This window comes from Antechinus flavipes, chromosome 1, assembly GCF_016432865.1.
Source record: "Antechinus flavipes isolate AdamAnt ecotype Samford, QLD, Australia chromosome 1, AdamAnt_v2, whole genome shotgun sequence".
Taxonomy (NCBI): Eukaryota; Metazoa; Chordata; class Mammalia; order Dasyuromorphia; family Dasyuridae; genus Antechinus; species Antechinus flavipes.
In genome coordinates, this window is record NC_067398.1 from 511,258,566 (window position 1) to 511,279,745 (window position 21,180).

The 21,180-nt window shown below is 33.1% G+C and overlaps 1 protein-coding gene across 2 annotated transcripts in view; it reads left to right on the forward strand.

Annotated features, from left to right (window-relative positions):
• The window catches only part of GNAL (G protein subunit alpha L), a 462,472-nt gene that overhangs the window by 345,121 nt on the left and 96,171 nt on the right, over positions 1-21,180 (forward strand). For both annotated transcript variants that reach the window (XM_051970476.1, XM_051970477.1), the window contains exon 5: positions 11,312-11,409. In XM_051970476.1, the coding sequence (XP_051826436.1) occupies positions 11,312-11,409 (98 nt within the window). The remainder of the gene's footprint in view (positions 1-11,311; positions 11,410-21,180) is intronic.

The window sequence follows — 21,180 nt, forward strand, 5'->3', positions numbered from 1 at the left end:
GCAACATTTTAGTACATAATTTGCTAACTTCTAATATTGCATTCTACTTTTCAGTATATAATGTTTATATAATGCTGTTTTATTTGCTTATTGTTTCACATGAATATATCTTGCCTTTTCAATTACATTGCAGGATCCTTGTGGACAGAAAAATGTTTCATTCTGACATAATTCAGGGCTCATTTACTTTATATAAATGTTTGTTATAGATTCACTGATTAAAACCATTCTTATAAATCACAAGACATACATTGACCCTTGTCACCTTTGTATATCAAAAAAAAAAAAAAACCCTTAATTCAATATTTTGGGATTTTCTGTCTCCCAGTCCCCAGGAATTTATCTCTGATTTTACAAAGGAAATAAAATAGTATTAAGATGATATTAGTATTAATCAGTATTAACATTAGCATGTAATTAATATTAGTATTAAAATAGAAATAAATAGCATTTACACAAATTTATTTTACAGTCTATATTGTTCATATATGCTATTCTTTAAAGTGTGCTAATATCCTATATGCCTAGTGATGTGTAGAATAACAAAAGTAAGATTAATCAAAAGAGATGATTAGTATTTCAAATTTTGGATAGCTCCAGTTCAAACTGTGTACAATAAGCAAAATCTTTATGAATGTAATTTAGATGTTACCTTGTCTAGAAAAAAGGTATGAAAGAGTGACCTTTGGGATCTTTTTTTATTTGAAAATGGATCATATTTTTACTGATGTTCCCACACAAATATGTTTCTTTTATGGAATCCCTGTGGCCTTCCCCATATGCATAGTTGTTTAGAGAAACAGGATTTGACAGCGTCTTGGGTACAGGAGTGGGAGTACTGTGAAGAAAAAAAATTTAGAAGTTGAAATGAAAAATCTAGGAGGGAAACTTAAGGGAAAAGTAATGTGTTCATTTTGGAAGTAGATAGATTCCTGTAGTATAGAAAGTAAGGTGAGTTGTTACTAGGCCTTGTCCTAGGTATTACATTGTCCTTTCTAAAGAACACTAAAAACACTTATTTTTCTAATACATTTATAAGACTATGATCAACAAACATGTCTTAAGGAGTTGCTGTATATTAGGAGCTCTGTGAGGTACAAAGTGATACGGAAAGTGTAGCTGAAACACAGATCTTCCCCACATTGGGCTTATAGTCTAATAACATTGTAAGATTCTTACATAGATAACTAAGGCTCAGAATTAAATAAGTATACCAAAGAGTTGCAGTAAAATTATTTGAAGTCCACAGAAGGTCATTATGGACTGGACAGATCAGAGAAGGCTTCATGGAGGAGAATATCTTTCAAGTTAAAACTTTAAGATTTCCTAGAAATTCAGTCAGCCAAGAAATAAACATAGAGAATAGCTTAAGCAGAATCACAGATGTTGGGGAAGACAGGGAATGTTTAAAAATCAGAGAGCCATTCAATTTGGCTAAAGCACAGAATACATGTCAGGGAACAACAAACAGAGAATCAGAACTGTTGGACATAGTAGATGCTTTAGAAATGTTTGCTAAATTAAATAATATGAGAGAAGTTGGATATGTTAGAAAATGTCTATTTAAAGCCCTCTGATGATTGTGAAGACTGTGAATGAAAAGTAATACAAAGACATAAAACATGATCCATGAGAGGAAACTCTGAGTTGCTCTGTCCCTATACAGATACTTTGAAATTTGGGGATTTCTTTAAAACTCTTAGTTCTGCACTCATACTGTATATGTCATCTAGCATGATTTTGTAAGCTTCCTCCATCCCCTTGAGGCAGCTAGACATGTGTATGAGAGTGACAAAGGGAAAAGGAGTTAGAGTGAAAAATAATGACTATGATTTTCAAAACCTAAGAAAAGTCTCATTAGAATCAGGTTTTTTAAATCATACTGCCTTTGTGTAGAGAGTGGTGTCTTGCTACTAAAGCGTTCCAATTAGACTGTACTGTTATCAGGATGTAACCAAAACTTCTTGTCATCAGTTCCTTTGATTGAAATAATTTAAAATCCTGAGAAGAAATGTTAAGTAAGATTGGAAAAATTGTTCATTGATCCCTCTAGTTAGTTGTAAAGAGTTTAAATTTGCAAGTGTATAAAGTTACTAGGAACTTGGTAGACTTTGATCAATTTTTATATTTTCATTAACATAGATTCTGAAAACTAGTTCTGAGCAGTTTTACACAGGAGATAGTTGATAAGATTAGAGGAAATACAGAAATTTTAAGTAATAAAATCAGAATGACAAGATATGATACAGCCTATACAGCCTTTTAGCCTGATATTGTCACAGATATATATGAAAAAAAAAGTAAGAGCTGAAAATGATCCTAATAAAACTTATTGGCCAGTTCTAGTCAATGGGGAGCTGAATATACAACTAGAGCATAAACTAATCAACCTTTCTAAATCTGAGCTTTAAAAAATTCAGTTCAAAAATGAACACTGTCCAAGAATATTGAGTTCTTTATCTGAACAATTTGATGTAGAACATTCTTATGACAGTTGCAGAAGGGATTCTGATTGCTTTTATTATTGTCCTTCCAGAAGTATGTATATGCATGCATGTATGTATTGTACCTGTGTGTGTATATAAATAAATGAAATGCCAGGATTGAAAAAGCTGGCAGCAACATTTCTTTAAAAAGTTAATACACAAGCCTTTAAGTTTAGATAAAAACAAAAAGTATGTATTCTGAAAACATTTACCAACAATCAATTCTGAGCAAATTTTTGAAGTATGGGTATTAGAGAGAAGAATCATTAATGGGTCATTTTTCTTTTGTTTATTTTTGTTTTAATTTTATTTACTGCTCACTGTAAACAAGCATAAAATATACATATATGTGTGTGTCAAAGTTTGTTTACCTGAATAAACATCATCAAGTCCAGTATATATAGAAAGGTAGTCATAAATATAGTAGAACTATAATAAGCCAGGCTGTTAGCAGAGATACGGAAAGAAAAGGCCAAAGGAAAAGTTTCCCACTTTTTTCTTGATTAATCTTTGAATTTTTTATTTTAGTTGCTTATTAATTAAAGTTTAGAATTTGTAAATAGGTTTTCTTTTGGAAGATAGAAATGCAAGCTATGATCCATAAGCATTTTTATGGTTTAAGTTGCATTTTTTTAACACCATGTCAAAAAAAGAAACTGAATACTAAGAGGAAAAAAAGAAAAAAAAAATCTTTAGTGGTAGAGATATAAATTTAATTATTATACCCACATTTGGGTTAATATACTTGTTGAGACTAAACCACCAACAGCCTCTCCTTTCAAGGATTGATTCCTTAGGTAAGATAATATGAAGCCTATTGTGTTTAAATTATTACTTCATTGCCACTATTCATTACCTGCCAAGAGTTTTCATTTAACATTTGGCCAAAGGGACCACCTCAAACTTAGTTTTATGAGGCTTCATCCTAGTAAGGAGATGATCATATTTTTCAAAATTTCTGTAAATAGAGCACAAAGTTGTATAGCTTCCCTCAAGCTGAAGAAATATGGAACTCCATCCTGACTTTTGAACAGGGGTGCCAGCAACTTAGGTAGAGTACCAGCTTAAGTGCCATCACCAGAAGGTTGGCCACATCCATCCATGAAGTTAACTTCAGTGTATTTTCTCTGAATAAACATTAAACATTTATTCAAACTTCTTTTTGAACAATAACAATTTTAGGGCATGGAGAACAGAAACTAGACCTATATCCCCTTCTATATATACAAAGTCTTTTGGGGGGAGAATGAGTCAATTGGGGTTAAGTGACTTGCCCAGAGTCACACAGCTACTAAGTGTTAAATATCTGAAGATGTATTTGACACCAGATGCCCTTGACTTCAATTCCAGTGCTCTACTTATCTAGCCACCCCTGTACAACTTATAATCTTTTTCCCCCTTGAGGCAATTGGAGTTAAGTAACTCACCCAGGATCACACAGCTAGGAAGTGTTGTGTCTGAGACTAGATTTGAATTCAGATCCTCCTGACTTTAGGGCTGGTGCTCTATCCACTGCGCCCTACAATTTATAATCTTGAGAGAGCTGCTGAGAGGATACAAATCCAGGATATATCAGAGGGGAGTCTTGAATCCAGGCCTTTTTGAACTCAAAATTCATAACTTTATTCACCATAGTAAATCCCTACTATTAGCAATAATAATTAGAATAATATCTGATTTTTATAGAAGTATTTATACATTTTCCCAATTAAGCTTCACAGCATCCCAGTGAGGTAGGAACTAGGTATTATTATATTCATTTTATGATTAAGGAAACTAATGATGATGATGATGATAACTAATATTTAAATAGAGTTTTATAAGTTGCATAAGTTTTATTTTTGCAGTCAAACTTTATTTGATTATGATTTCAAGTTCAATATGATTTGATTATTTGCAATCCATTGACTTTCACAGCAATCTTATAAGTTGTGTGCTATTGTTATACCCATTTTATAGATAAGAAAATTGATAGAGGCTAATAATTTGCCTGTAATCACAGCTGGCAAGTGCCAGGGCCAGAATTTGGAACTCAAGTCTCAAATGACTGAAAAACTCAATCCAGTTATTAAAATGACTATTCATGTGTTCATATATTCAGAGCTAAAATGAATAGTAGAGGTAGAGTTCAACTATAGAGGGCTGAAACTATTGGGTTGATGCACTGAGGTTGGGACTACTGAGCGCTTGAGGCTAACTTCTGATTGGATAATACTGTATGGGCATATGCTTGGAAAATGGTCCTTTCCACTATCCATACTGGCTCAATGATTGGTGTATAGAGGATTGTAGGAGGGACTGGAGGTGGAGTAAAACTAGCCAAGGACACACTCTCCGAGGTAGACGAGGGAGAAGCCCGTTGCAGAGAATCTGCTTCCATCTTGTTCAATCCCACATCTGGGGACCGAGAATAAAGATTAAGGATTTTTGCTTATCCTGACTCCGGCTGATTCTGGGGTGTCCTGGGTGCTAGTGCAATCATTACATTCAACTCTATTTTTTAGTAAAGACATTAATCACTGAGATTGTTTCTAACTAAAAGGGATATTAAAAAGTAATCTAAGTTAATGTCCACTTATACATGAAAAAACTGAGGCATAGATCTCCATCTCCAAATCCAATTCTCTTTCCATAGCTTCTTATTCATAAATATAAAAACAATATTATGGAATAAATACTTTGGAAAGATGTGAACAAAGTTAACATCAAGAGCAATAATGTTCCTACATATCCTGTTTAAAAAGGACAGTGGAATGGAGGGAAGGAGGAAGGAAGAAAAAAAGGATGGAAGGAACTAGTGAGAGGAGAAAGAAAGTAAAATTCACCTCAAATTTCCACATAAAGTCACAGATGGCTATTAGTCATGTTTTATATTTGCTTGTTTTTTCTGTTCTTATATCTTTACTTGGTGAAAGCAGTAACACTTCTTTTGAATCAGAATGAAGAATGTACTGCTATATTACCTGCCACAATTTAGGCTGAATTGTTTTAGAGTAGAGTGCTTTATCAGCATTACAGTAATCCAAGCTTTTCTTCCAAAATATACTTGTCATAGTTAAAAAAAAATAGCTAGAAAATAAATGACTTAAGATATATCCAAACTACATAATATAATGTGCATTATCAACAATTTTCCTAAAGTTTTTAAAGCATGCTATTTGTGAATTACCAAAAAATTATATGTAATGCACTATGACAAAGTGTCCTTCACTGTAAAACTATGAAGTACTTTTTTTCAGTAATGCTAGTAATTTCATTATATTTCCTTTCCATCCCCATCCTCATGCCTTTGAAGAATCTGTCAGTGTCATATCCCAAGTGCTCAGTTATTTCAAGGGTACATCATGTGAAAAGTACATATAATTTGTAATCTTTGCTAGTTTAAGTAAAATGAGGAGAAACATTAAATAATTTTGAATCTTTTTTTATTTTTTCTTTATCTTCTCTACTCCCAGATGTGTTAAAAGCAGGTCTGTTTTACTACATATAATCCTTTCCATCACATACAGACATTGAGATTTGTTTTGATTTGTTTTTGTTCATGTTGGTTGCTAAACTAAATTAAAAATTTTTTTCTGGTTTGTTTCCTGAATGTTGGACAAAGTTCATTTAGGATGTTAATCCAGCAATGGAAATAGGATTTAATTATATCACTAGCACTGGATTTTTTTAATGTAGTTTTCAGAGCATCTTCCTTTTCCAAAGTGAAATTATTTGGTATAGCAATGTCTCCCATACCCTTGTCCCTAATGTAAATTCACACCCTTTTTGAAGTTTTCTAAGGTTTTTACTGCTAACAACAAATTTACTCCTTGATTTAAAGGAGTAAAAAGTTTCCCTTTTAGATTCTCTTCTTTTGAACATAAGTGCTAATGCAGTCGAAGCATTAGCATAGGGTTTAGGCTTTTGCTGTCTAAGGAATGAAGTAAAATTTACCGGTATTTATTCTAAAATTTCTGAATCAAACTGTTTTGACATTTTTTTACAAGAACCAGTTCAGATTCAGGTTCCTTAGGTTAAATGAGAGGCCAAAGTTTCTGAATAGGACAGAGAATACAAGTAGAGAAGTGAGGAGCTAGCTGGGGAGACCACAGGGCAATCTTAGAAAGTACTGGAGGAAGCAACAATTTAAATAAAGTGAAGCAACCATCATTCCCTACATTATACCAGAAGCAAATTGAAGAATAAGGTTGGGATGAGTGTGTAGTAGGGACTATGGGGAGAGAGAAAAATAAAGGAGATTGGAGAAGAGAGCTCTTATTTAAATGGTCATTTTGCTTATATACACAATGGCTTTTTTTCACCCATCCAAAAAAAAATTAGCTCCTTCTCCCCCAACTCAGCTTCATCTGTGTGAGGACACTTACACACATGCAAACCTTTCTGTGAAAGTGTCTGACATTCTCAATGCTACCTGCCTCTCAGGGACTTGGGGTACACATGTACATCACAAAGCCTGAGACTTTTTGCTATTATGTATACTGAATGAAGGAAAATGTCCTGTATCTTTTCTTAGGTTAATGTAGGTTGCAGACTCTCTGTGCCCGTAGAAATTTCTTGCTTCATTCCCACTAAGACTGTTATTTTTATTGGGAGTGGGGAATAAAGGAATGAATAAGAGGTGTTTAAAGAATGCATTAACACCCTTTTATAATAGTATTATCTGTAGTCTTTCTTATTTTTTTAGTGAGGCAATTGGGGTTAAGTGACTTGCCTAAGGTCATATACCTATCTATAATCTATCTTAAATTTAATGTAAAATTTTTAAATGATTTAAAACACTCAGAGAACTGGCTATTAGTCATCCTTTAGAGAGGTAGCAAAGTAACTGATTAGTTTGTCTTTTCTTTTTTTTTTTTTTTTTTTTTGTTCAGACTGTAGGCTTTGGATGATCACTGAACCCCACCAGAGTTTAGCCAAATTATTATTCAGTTAGGGCAAAAGAATACATTTATCTCAGTAATTGGACTTCCATTTCCACATCTCCTGTGCCAAACTGTGACTGTTGTAAAAAAACAAAAACCATTCCCCTTTACCACTCAAAGGAGGAAGGAAATCTCTCTGGCTTGGAGTGGGGCAGGAAGGGATTCTTTTTATACCTATGTAGAGTCTTCACTAAATACACTTCTGAGTATTACATAGATGATAGATGAGTTGATCTGTTCTTGAATATAAGTATTTTGACCATTAGTCAAATCAGTGTTGGACTGTGTTAGATAGATTACTGCTGCCCAGGGCAGACTCCTCACCAGATTCTGCTATTACTATAGTTGCCTTTGGTTGATGAGCTGACATTTTTGGTTCTTCTGACCTTTTAAAACTCACAAGAGCATAACCTAGTCTGTTGTCTCATTTGTAGTCATTCTCTTTTTTAAAAAATTTATTCAGAAATTAAGAATCAAAACAAGCATTTCTATACCATAGTAGAATAGTGGAAAGAATATGATTGTGCATAAAATTGAAAATCTATTATATGTAATTTCCTATTCCTTTCAAATATATATTAGTGTTATCATGTGATTTTCTTATTTTGCCTTTTTTTCTCCCCCTCTCTGCTGTTGAAATGGCTGTCATTAAACACATATATTTATGTATGTTTATGTATATGTAAAACTACTTTATACATACTTCTATTTATCCTTTCTTTCTTTGAATACAGATAGTATCTTCTTTCATATGTCCTTTGTAGCTAATTTGGGTATTTATAATACTCAAAATTATCTCCCTAAAAGATATCACAATATATTACAAAGATTACACATTATGACCAAACTGGGATTTGAAAGAGGAAATTAGGTTTGGCTCAACAGTTCACTTTTGATAAAGAGTAAATGCAAAGAAAAAATAACAACAACAAAAAAAGAACAGACATTGGTCATTCATAACAGCATGGTAGCTGGATGAGAAGATAAGGTCGCTATGGCAACTACTTCTTCATAGACCTGGAGGCCCTCAACATTTCTTCCTCTTCATTTGAAAGCTTCCAAAAAAGAGGCTTCATATTGAGTCTTTTGTACCCCAAATGAAGTTCTTCTCATCAGCCAATCATGAATTGCATTACTTATGTTCTAAGGACTCAACCCTCATGGACCAGTCCCTTCCATTATGCAATATAGTAGAGAATCCAGAGCATACATTAATATAGCATTTAAATAACTATGAAAAGTCAAGTTAATATTATAGATAATAATCAATTTAAGCTATAACAACTTGAGATCTGCCCTTCATTTGTTTACTTTTTCTTTAGGGGAATATTCTGTGGTTTTCTGTATGTTTAAGCTATTTAATTTTTTTTATTTTTTATTTGTTTGTTTATTTATCTATTTATTTTTTGCAAACCAGAATCTCTAGGCAGAAGAATGAGGTTCGAATTCTATCTTTGTTCTTGCTAGCTACATAATCTTGGTCAAATCATTTTGTTTCTCTGGAACTCAGTTTCCTCATTTGTAAAATAAGGAAGTTGATAATGAGGTTTCCTGGGGACCTTTGGTCTCAAAAATTTATGAGCCTAGGAGAATCACTTTGAGTACAGAAATATGTGGTAGCTAATCCAGGTAAATATAAATTGTTTATTGCCCACAAAGTTTCTTTTATTTTTGCTCTGCCTGTGAATTGAATATCTGACATGATATGCTAACTTGAAAACAAATCCAGAAATAATGATATCAACATGTGACATGATCAGGAGATCATGGAGAACTAGCTAATGCGAAAGAATAGGGCCCTGATATCAGTTTAGAGCAAGAATTAGAGAAGCCAAAATTTCACCAAAAGAACAGAATGGCTATTACATGTACATGCACAGCATTATGTACTTCTGTTTCAGGATAGTGACTGTTAGACTCAAAGCTAAGATATCAAAGCAGACTCCTCAAGGGGTGAGACCTTTGCATTATAGGAGTATTTCCAGATATCATCTTTTCCTATCAGAAACTTTGAGTTTAATCCATAATACAGACTGAACTGGATTGGGATAGTCAAAATAGGAAGAAGAGTAACCTGATTTAAAAAAAGAGAACTGAAAAAGATAAACTTCATAATATACTTAGGTATAGAAGATTAGGCTTTCAGTGTTGTAAATCTAAAACACTTCCCTGTTGCTTAACTTTCCCCCCTATGCCAGCTTTCCTTTGGTTTATTAGTAATACATTAAGGGAAGTGAGTGAGGATCTTGATTTTGTTTAGATTTCCTAATCTAAAGTTTCTTCTGCCACTCTAAAAAGTCACTCAGAAACATCATTATAATTCTAAAACAAATTATCATTCTAAGTAATATATCTACATGATTCCAATCAAAGTTATTTTTCCTTATAGGCCTTGGATTGATTATATTGTATGTTTTATCATGCCACAATATGCATAGCATTATGTATGTAATTCTTCATATATTCGTAGCCTCAAATATAGAGAAATAAAAATAATCTCAACCATAACTGGGTGATGGCATAGATCTAATCAAAAATTGCTTTAAAATCTTCAGAAGCTAACTATTACCTCTGGGATAAGATATAAACACATTTTGCCTTTGCAATCAACCTCCACATGGCTCTCTAGACTTATTTCCTATTTCTTCTCCCTTTACACACAATGCCAGATTTCCCTACTATCTCTTAACATTAGATTTCATTTCCCATCTTTTTTACCATCCTGTCTTTTCACAAACTACCTACCTGTTCTATTGACATATACTGTCTTCACTTCTGCTTCTCAAAAACTTTACCTTCAAGACTGAAGGAATGCTTCATTTTTTCCTATATGTCCCCTTTTCCCAGTATGCTTCCATATTAACATCCTTTCTGTCTTATAGCATAGATGCTTAAATGTTTATTATTGCTGTTACTGAATGGATTCAAACTTCCATCTGCAGATTCTATATATTCTTAATATATATATGTATTATCGACATCTTTAAATACTGTTCATGATTCTATGGTTCCTATATTTTTCATTTTTCTTCTAAGGACCTCTAATGGTCTAGGTTCATTTTGTTGAGTAAAATCTATTTTCCCTAATTGCAGAAATACAAATCTGTAGCTCTCTACCTTTACTCTAGAATTAGAAAAACAATCATTTTGGAGAGTTCTTCATTACAATTCCCAATTTTATATAGGTGTGGAGAAGTAATTATGGTATGGTAAAGAAAAAACTGGCCTTCAAGTTAGAAAAACTTGGGTTTGGGTACTACCCCTGATGCATATTAGCAATATGATCATGGATAAATTACTTAACCTCAGAGAAAATTATTTGGAGTGAAATCAAGCCACAAGGAACAGACCATTTGCTAATATCCCTCAGCATATCATTGTGAAGAGACTTTCTACATTCTTAAGTCCTCAAAGTCTGGCCTCTGTCCTTTACTCCCAAAAGTGATTGTTCCTAGTGCTATGACCATTTCTTTAGAATATACAGATAAATACCAGTTTTGATACATTTTTTCCACTTCACCAGGCCGCATTAAATAATTCAACATTCTAAGAATATATATTTGGAATGTGCTTTTGCAACCACAGTAATCCATTTTCTCTACCTTGTCTGTGACATAATGACTAAGATAAAAAAATCTAATTGACAGGAACTAAGGCAGCACCTGTAATTATAGTATATTTTTTAACTACTGAGGTTGAAATGTTAAGTTACTGATTATTGAAACTAAAAGTTGTACTGGCAGCTGTATTTGCAGTAAATGAATACCACTAACTTTCCATTTTTTCTCCTTTAAAGTTTGTGTTTGAACCTTGAAATTTTTTTTTAAACAAATATTTTATTCTTAACTTTTTAAAAGATGCAAATTATATGCTTTCTAATTTGTAACTTCTAATTTTCAGGAATTCTTTGATCATGTAAAAAAGCTTTGGGATGACGAAGGAGTGAAGGCATGCTTCGAGAGGTCAAATGAATACCAACTGATTGACTGTGCACAGTAGTAAGTGTTGGTTTTTATGAAATTTATATCCAAGAATGTCATCATGTAAAATAGTTGTGAAGAATAGTTATATTCATGATTTATGCTGCCTACTTAATACTGCTCTTATTTTAATACAAATTCATGGGGAAAAAATTAGGTGAACTTTTTATTATGGGAATCAATAAAAATTTCTTATACATTTTTGGATTTCTGGCTTAAAATCCAATAATATCAGTATCTTTACTGGGGATACAAAGAGTAAATTCAGTAATGAACATGCTAATTTCATTTATTTTTTAAATTGAGCTATTTTGCTTTTATCAAAATTTTCATTTTCCTTTAGTAAATGATAAATTTACTAATGATAAATGATTTGATTTTTCATTAAAATATTTAAATTTCATAACAGAGACCTACACTCAGTCATTTAACAACAACTAGAAAACAAAGTGCTTCCAGAAGTTTTTGAACATTCAGGATTACTAAATATTTTAACTACTTTTATATCAAGAATTTATTTAATTAGTTCTTTTCCTCTATAGGTATTTCAATAGCGATGATATAACCATTTTAAGGTGTAATAAAAACTAAATTTGACATAATAATAGAAGGGAACAGAAGGTCAGACAATCCACAAGCAATTTACATTTTTCTTTGGAATATCTTCTCAAGTGTATACTTGAATATACATTTGACTAATAATCAAGAAATTCATAATACTTCTTAATAAATAATCAAGCCATATTTTTAAGATTGAATCCTGGAAGAGAGAAGAAAATTTCTCCATCTTGGTTCCTTTTTAAACTCTCCCCTATTCTCTGTTCCTTCTATTCTGAGAATGAATAGCATCATCTTTCAGCTTGATTAGAACATGTAGCTATAATTAGTAAAACAATATGAATTTTATAGAACCTTCTATGTATCAGTCAGAGAATGCTGACAAAAATGAAACTATCTCTGCTCTCAAGGATCTTGCAGTCTACCTTATAAAACTAAGCTGATTAGTTAGGATAGATGGGAGATAGTAATCAAATGTATTAATAAAATGTATTTTTTTCTATTGTACTAGTTTTAAAAGACTCTTATTTTTTGTTAAGAGAAACTTTATTAGTAACATGGCAAATAACAGCATAAATTGAAAACAAGTTATAGAGTTAAAAAAATATCACAATGAAGAAATTTCACTATTGTGAAATTTAATTTATGTTTTTCCCAGGTACATTTGATTTGAGACCTAAATAAGTCAATTGTAAAATAGTGTCTCTGGGAAACATTTATAGATATCTTTCAGTGGATATAATTATGAAATGTTACATGTGATATTTCTTTTTCAATGAATAATCTTTCCATTATTGTGAGAATATTCTTTAGTTTTAGTATTATTTTGTATTAAATGTTTTTTTAGAAATAATTTGTAAATCTAGATCATATTACTATCCTTAAAGCAGAGTATATACAGTCATGAAATACAAAATCAACATTGTATATTTTTAGACAATTAGCAAGGACTTTTGCCCAGCCAGATCTTTGTCTGAAAAAGTCAAATGAATAATAAATATACCGCTTTAACAAATGTTACTTACAAATAATTTTCTAGCAAAATGATATTATTTTGCTGAGAAAGATGTGGAATTAAGGTAACAACAGGTTACAATTTTATTTTTAATCTTATTATTATCTCGATCCTTAAGGAAAGCATTGCAACAAAGAAATAAAGGATCAGTGTGCTAAAATTGCTGCATCTTGGCAACTAAAGTTTAGATGACTGTGAAAATGAAAACAGATTTCATGCCACAGAATGTTTTGATTTGTTCCCATTTCCCATCTAGAGAACACAAATAGTAAAACAAATAAAACCAGCAAAATTTTGTAGTTTTATAAATCATGACTGACTTTGAATAAGTGGGTTTCATGAGAATCTTTGTATAAACACTTTATAGTTATTAATCTGGATTCAAGGCTCTTCTCAAAGTCAAATCAGATTAATGCTCTCTACTCAAGTGCAAAGTTGATCAGAACCAAGAGGTTAGATGGCTTACCTAATGCCACACAAAATTGGCAAAGAAGTTGAAATTGAAATTAATCTTGGCAAATCCATCTTTTACATAAACTCTATAACTGTGCTTCCAGGTTAAAAATTTGCAAAGTAATAGCTTGCAAATTCAAAACAAATTTGAACTCTCTTTTCCTTCCCCAATTTATGTTATTTTGCTCTGCCTCTTGCTAAAAGATTATTCCTTGGAGCTGCTTCCTTGGTATACCCCCAGAGAAAGTAGAACTCCTTGAAGCAACTGCAGTTCTAGTGGGCCTTGAGCCATGAGGTTGGGTTTCTGGCACAAGAATACAGTTCTGACTGAGGACCTACCTTGAAAATAAATATTGAATTACCCATATGAAATGTTAAAAAGGAAAAAAAATCAAAGCAAAAATAGTAGTGAAAAAGTCCCCAAACATACATAAATATGCCATTTGTCTTCAGTTTTTGAAAGTTCCTTCTTCCCTCCTCCTTATCTCACGTCACTCAGACATATTTCCCTACTATTGCCTCTTTCACAGCAGTCTTGAATGAAATGGTGACTCCTTTCATTGCCAAAACAAACCTTCCAGATGCACCTTTCATCTCATTCACATCTGTAACACACTGCCCCATTGACCTCATCATCATTCCCTCTCTAATCTTTATTTTCTGCTTATCTATAGGTTCCTTTTCTGCTCTCTACAAAGTTAATACTTCCCTCATCTTTAAAAAATCTTTGCTGATACCAAATCCCTACTATCTATTGGCTATTAATTTCTCTTCTCAGCTAAACTTCTGGAGAAAGCCATTTACACTTGTGCTTTCACCTTCTCTCCTCTCATTCATTTTTAAACTTTTTATAATCTAGCTTCTGAACTCATCATTTTCCTGAAACTGCTTTCCCTGAAGTCATCAATTATCTCTTAATTGCCAATTCTAATGGCCTTTTCTCAGTCTTCATACTTCTTTATCTCTCTTTTTGTCATCCAGACATGAATGTCTTGTAGGCATCTTAATCTCAGGGGGTCCAAACTAAAATTCATTAACCTCCTTATGCAATTCCTCCACTCTTTCCAACTTTCATATTATTACCCAGGGCACTACCATCATTCAGTTCACAATATCACAACCCCAGTGATTTTAATCTTATTTTAATCTTTACTGTAATCTTACTTACCTCCACCTATTCAAACTTTTGTTAAATTTTATCATTTCTCCTTTCAGATCTCTCATATCTGTCCCCTCCTTTCTACTCAGGGAATGCTGACAAAAATGAAACTGTCTCTGCTCTCAAGGATCTTTGTATGCTACCATATAAAACTCAGTTGATTACTTATGATGGATGGGAGATAGTAATCAAATGTGCTAATCAAATGTATTAATAAACATATTTTTCTAGAGAAACTTTATAGATAACATGGTAAATAATATAGGATAAACTTGAAACCAAATTATAGAGTTAAAAAATATCACAATGAAGAAATGTTACTGTTGTAAAATTTATTTTATGTTTTTCCCAGGTACATTTGATTTGAGACTTAACTAAATCAGTTTCTATTCTACTAGACTATCTTAGTAGACTTCTCCCTATTTCATCTCCCTGTTTCAATGCATTCTTCTCTTAGCTGCCCAAGTGATCGTCTTAAAGAACTAGTATGACTATATAAATCCTCTATTTAATAAAATCCAGCAGCTCTCTATTAACTCCACAATCAAATATAAAATCTTATTTGGCATTTAAAGCTCTTCATAACCTGAGTCTCTCCTCCATATATTCCATGATCCAGTCACACTGCTTTCTTGATATCTTTCACACGATACTTCATCTCTTGACTCCATGTTTTTGCATTGGTCCTCTTCTCCCTCCCTCCCAAACCCCATATATGATATTCCTTCCTCCTCATCTCCAACATTTATATTCCCAAGATGCAGCTTAAATCCTACCTTCTGAAGGAGGCCTTTCTCAAATCCTGCTGCTGTTAATGCCTTCCTTCCTTTGGTGTTCATAATTATTTCAGTATCATCTCCTCCATTAAAATGTGAATTTCTTGAGAATATAGAAAACTTGAGAAAGTTTTGCCTTCTTTTTTATCCCCTATTTCTGTGCTATTTCCTGCCACATACTAAGCACTACCTTTTGATTAATTGATGAATATTTGTTTTTAATTTGTTTCTAATTTAAGTCTGAATATATAGGTTGAATGTAAATGTAGAACTTGAAAATGAATAATCCAAAACAAATATCATAGCATTCTCTCTTATTTTATATGAATTTCATATTTTACTCAAAATGAATCTATGATCTCAAAAATGTGAGTATTCTCTCCAACAATAAAGATCACAAACCATCCAAACCTACCTATCATGGGTGACTAATTTATATTCTTCCATTTCGTTTGTTATCAGCTGTAAAATCAGTACTTTAGCATATTGTGAATTGTGGTTTTATGGTTTTAATTGAATTTTTTCAAGGTTAATACACATTAATAGGGTCAAAGAAAATCAATAGAAAAATCAAGCTAGTTGGTACAATGGATAGAGCACCAGCCCTGAAGTCAGGAGGACCTGAGTTCATATCCAGCCTCAGACACTTAATCTAGTTGTGTGACCCTAAGCAAGTCATTTAACCTCAACTGCAAGAAAGAAAGGAAGAGCAGAAAGGAAGACCTCCTTCTCCTGAGAGAGGAGACTTTTGCCCTTTTCCATCCAATCACCCACCCATGTGTCTGTCTTCAGTCCATCAGGACTTGGGGACCATATCATCTTCTCCTGTCTATGTTCATGTCAGTGCTCATGTGGCTTAGTCCTGGGCCCTGCAGGTTTTTATTCCTCCTGCTCTCACTTTTCTATCTCTAGTTCCCATATGTCTATGAACTGTGCCAGGCTCCTCCCTCCATAGCATGGGCTTCCTGTCCTTTCTCCTTATCTCCTTTCCCCATATCCTTTGGCAAATTTGCATTAAATTGTTTTGCTTAGAGTTTTGTGGAAAGGTTTGCTTATGGAAAGTGAGGATTGTCTTTAATCTAATTTAGTCTAAGAACAGTTAAGCTCTACTTGTACTATCTCCAATGGCAATGGCTAAACCGTTGCTAAAATCAGTGGTTAGAAATGTAGAAAGAGACCCAGAGTAATGTGTTCTCACTGAAACCAAGAGAAAAGAAATGGGAAGAATGGTGCAGTTACTAGTGTTAAAAGGGAATAGGAAAAGTAGGGACGATTTTGAATTTGGTACTTAGTAGATCATTTATGATCTTTGAGAAAGTAGTTTCTGAATTTTGGAAGAAAAAAACAATTTACCAGGAATTAAGAAGAGAGAAAGCAGTAAGAAAAGACTGCAAGTGGGGCAATGAATATTGCCAGCCTAGAGTCAAAAAGACTCACTTTCTGAGTTCAAACCCAGCCTCATACATTTACTGTGTGACCCTGGGCAAGTCATTTAACCTTGTTTGCCTCAGTTTCCTCATCTATAAAATGAATTGGAGAAAAAATGACAAATTATTCCAATATCTTTGCCATGAAAACCCTAGAGGAGGCTATGAAGAGTTATACACAGCTGAAGAACATTTATTTTCCTAAATTAAGGAAATAGAAAAAACTGTGTCTGGATGGACTTCCTTTCTAAGTTCAAGAAACTGCTTTCTTAGGTTTGGGGAGACCTAAGAATATTTGCTAAAAAATGAGAATCTACCCAAGAAGAAATATTGAAGTTGCATTAGCGTGAAGACATTGCTAGAGAGAATGATGTCAAAAATTCAGGATGAAGGGTTAGCCACATAATGCTGCTAGTTTTTTTTGAGGAAAGGAGAAGAAATGAGAGTTCAAGTCTGATCTTTTCTGTGATCTAAGAGGCAAACTTTAGAGTATCATCAATATTAAGTAAAAAGAAGAAAGGATTTGGAGCAATTGTTGGGAAAAATGAGATCAAGAATTAATAAGGGCATAGTAGAATTAATGTCACACAGCAGTGATATTCCAGGCAAAATTATGTGCCATAAATTTGTAATAGAGCAAGTTATGTTATTTTGATTATTTTTCTCATTGAGATCATCAGTCCTAGAACAAAAACAGAGAAATTGAGTGGTGGGAATTTTTCAGAGTTGAAGATTTTCAGATAGAGAGTGACAAAAAGTTAGAATGGTGAGATATTCTGTTTAGTAGTGAAAGTAGTAGACTGTGAAGTCAATGCTAATAAGCAAAAAGTATTTATTAAGTGCTTGTTGCATGCCATGCCATAAATTATAAACAAAAAAAGCAATCTTTGCCCTGAGGAGTTTAGGCCCCCTATTAACTTAAAAAAATTAACATTACTTTTGTTGTATTGAATTTTTATTTGTTTTGTCAAACATTTCTTAATTGCATTTTAGTCTGGTTCAGGCTGCACTCAGGAGTATTACACTGGTAATGATGGGAAATCCATGAGAAAAATGAGAGAAACTTGAACTTGGCAAAGTGGTGGGGGAGGGGAAGAAGTTGTCCCCAAGTTTACTGGGGATGGGAGAGAGTAAAATAAGGAAAAGAAGGAGGAAGCCCTAGGGGTTGGCTAAAAGAGGGCTCCTTTTATAAATTTGTTATTGGAATTCCCAAATATAAATCTGTATTATGACTCTCTTTCCAGGTCTCAATCACTTAAGGCACAAGGAGTTGGGGGCAGGGTGGCAGAGGAAGGTATGGTAATTAGCAGCTTATTAAAAGTGGTACATCGAAAGAGTGATAGGTGTTGATTGTGCTCAACATGGAGTTGCATACTTCTCCACAGAACCTTTTCTGCCATCTGGAAGTTACCCTTCATTCTTGAAATTCTTATAGTACTTTATTTCATATGCACATTCAAATTCTGAACATGGTTTCTCTATTTTACTAAATTATTAGATTTTTTAGGACATGTCTTATTCTTTGTTGCATCTTATCTCAACAATTGGCATAATTCCTTGCACATAATAAGCCTTTCAATAAATGCCTGTTGGTTTGGGTGGAATGGAATGGGTTAAAATTACTGTGTTCCTTACAGACACACACACACACAAAAAAAAAAATTCCAGAATTTATGACCTCTTATTTTCCAGTCAAGCACTGACATTGCTTGTTTTTCTTTTACAATAAATTGCTCTCAAGATATAACAAATATATAGTAATATATAGTTTTACAGATATACATTTTAAAACACCAGATAAATACTTCAACTTTTATTTTCTCATTCTATTCTTATGATCTCATTGCTTCTTCTTGATTCATTCGTCCTTTGAATCATACCTCCATGGTCTATTCATTCCTGCCATACCTCTATCACTTTCTACTTCCCTTTAGGTATTACACAGTTTTGCACACTGAAAAACACTGCATAAATAATATTAAAATGACATAAATTTGTTATAATAATATTGGTGTGAGTTGTCATTTATCATCAGAGTATAAACTCCTTAAAAGAGGTACCATCTTGTTTAGTTATATTTGTGTCCCCATCACTTAGCACAATGTAGTAAGCATTTAATAAATGCTTTATCATCATCATTTCCTTTTCCAAAGCTGTCATCTTTTTTGAAAGCACAGACCATGGATCTGCTCCGAAGACCTAAACTATTTTTCTGTAGCAGCGTGTTCTTTCATTGGACGGCTGTTGCAGGAATAATGAAGCATTAAGGCATGAGCTGGCAAAGGAAACAAAAGAGGAATGAGGCTTAGGTGGACTAGAAGGGAGTGGGAGATGATGGATGTTACGTTGTGTGGGCTGTGCAAAGAGCAGAATCTTGAACTTTTTGTAACAAGGAGAACACCAAGAAAGTTTTTAACTAACAGATTTGTGGACAGAGAAGTAGAGGATGTTAGTGTAAATGGGTAATTTTTTTGGACTGGAGAAGAGGAAATGTGAGTAATGGAGACAAAATACTATGCCAGCATAAATCTGTATTATGGCCGTTGGGAGGCAAAGGATACATTTTAAAGCTGTCTCTAATTTGGAGAAAGGCAGCAAAATAGAGCAAAATGAAAGAAAATGGGTATTGATTTAGTGTCTTTAGATGAGTGTTTTCTTACTCAAGTAGAAACTGATCCCTGAAGGCCACCTATTAACTTAAAAAAAAATTAACATTACTTTTGTTGTATTGCATTTTTATTTGTTTTGTCAAACATTTCTTAATTGCATTTTAGTCTGGTTCAGGCTGCACTCAGGAGTTTTATACTGGTAATGATGGGAAATCCATGAGAAAAATGAGAGAAAATTGAACTTGGCAAACAGTAAGCTAACCTAAACATTAGTTTAATGGAATAAAACACACAAGTTCCAGTATTCATACTGTCAGAAAACAAGTTGGGATGGAAATACCTGAGATGGAGAAAGAGCAATTATCTTAACAATTTACCTAATTAATATGCTATACTGTTTCCTACTGCTTTAAGAGATAATATATAAAAGAATGGTAAAGGACAGGGTTGCTTTGACTTGAGTTGTTTAATTCCTCTCTAAAAAATAGGGGAAACCAAAATGCCTTATTTTTAGATTTTTAAGATCATTTCATCCTCATCAGAGGGAATGAGTAAAGGGCCTAACTTGTAGCTTTATCATAGAGACAGTGCTGGACAGGGAAGTATTTCTGGGTAAGAACATAGCTAGTGTTTCACTAGCACTTCCTACACATCTTTCCTTCCATGCTATCCTCCCAAATCATCATCCCAGGAGGGGGGTGGGCAGGTAACTAAGTTGTCATCTGAAGGAATCGGTGATCAATCTTGGAAGCTAAAAGATACCAGAAAGGTTATACAATTTTAAAAATTGAAACCTAGAAGAATTTAAATAAACTAGCAAGAGTTTGGTGGTTAGAGTTAGAAATAGGACCAGAACCTAGATCTTTTGACTTAGTGTCAAGTATTTCCATTTAAGTCTATTAAATCCAGTTATTTGTGTGTGTGTGTGTACATGTATATAAACTATATCTACTCACTGTAAGCTTCTAGAACCTTCTTGTTTCTGAAATATTTGGCTGAGCTAGAATAAGTGCACAGATACAGATGTTTTTGTTTTTATTAAGACCTGTTTCAGAGTACAAAAGCAGTAATGCTTGAGATTCAAATAGTTTTGGTGGGAACTGTCTGAAACTTTTCTGTTACTTATTTACAGTCTTATTTAGTGCATTTCAGCACGCCACAGGAGTTATTGATTGAACTATTAAAGGGGAAAAGAAACAAGCAAAACTGCAAGAGTCCAGTAGTGTCACAGAGTAGATGATTTAGTTCAGTAGACCAAAAAAAAAAAAAGTAAAGAAAAGAAACTTTTGGTTCCAATTCCATTTCTTCTACTTCTTTCAGTTTTCTTTCATTTTTACCACTAAAACCAAATCTTTGTCACATTCAGATAACTGGAATTTTTTTTACAAGGGTGAGGGAAGAATATTCTTGATTGATCTGAAAGGTTCAATTTAATCTACAATAAAATTGCTTATATTTTAAGATTCATTACTCCCAAACTGATCTTTGTTAACAAGACTGGTGATAAAAGTATATTTTTAAAAAGTAAAATTATGAAGCAATTTATATTGATTATCTCTTCTTTCCTGTCTTTCCTTGTACCCCCTTTCTTTTTTATATTTTGGGGACCCTTTTCATGGCATCTTCATCAGGGCCTGTGTCCTCCATCCAAGAAATGTTGTTGCCATATCCCCTAATCCTTTAAAAGTTGCTTATCCCCCATCTCAACATCTTAGAGTACTTAAGACTTCCAAAGTGGTATTGATACCCCATATGTAATTAAATAAACTAATGGGCATGGAATCCCTCTCTC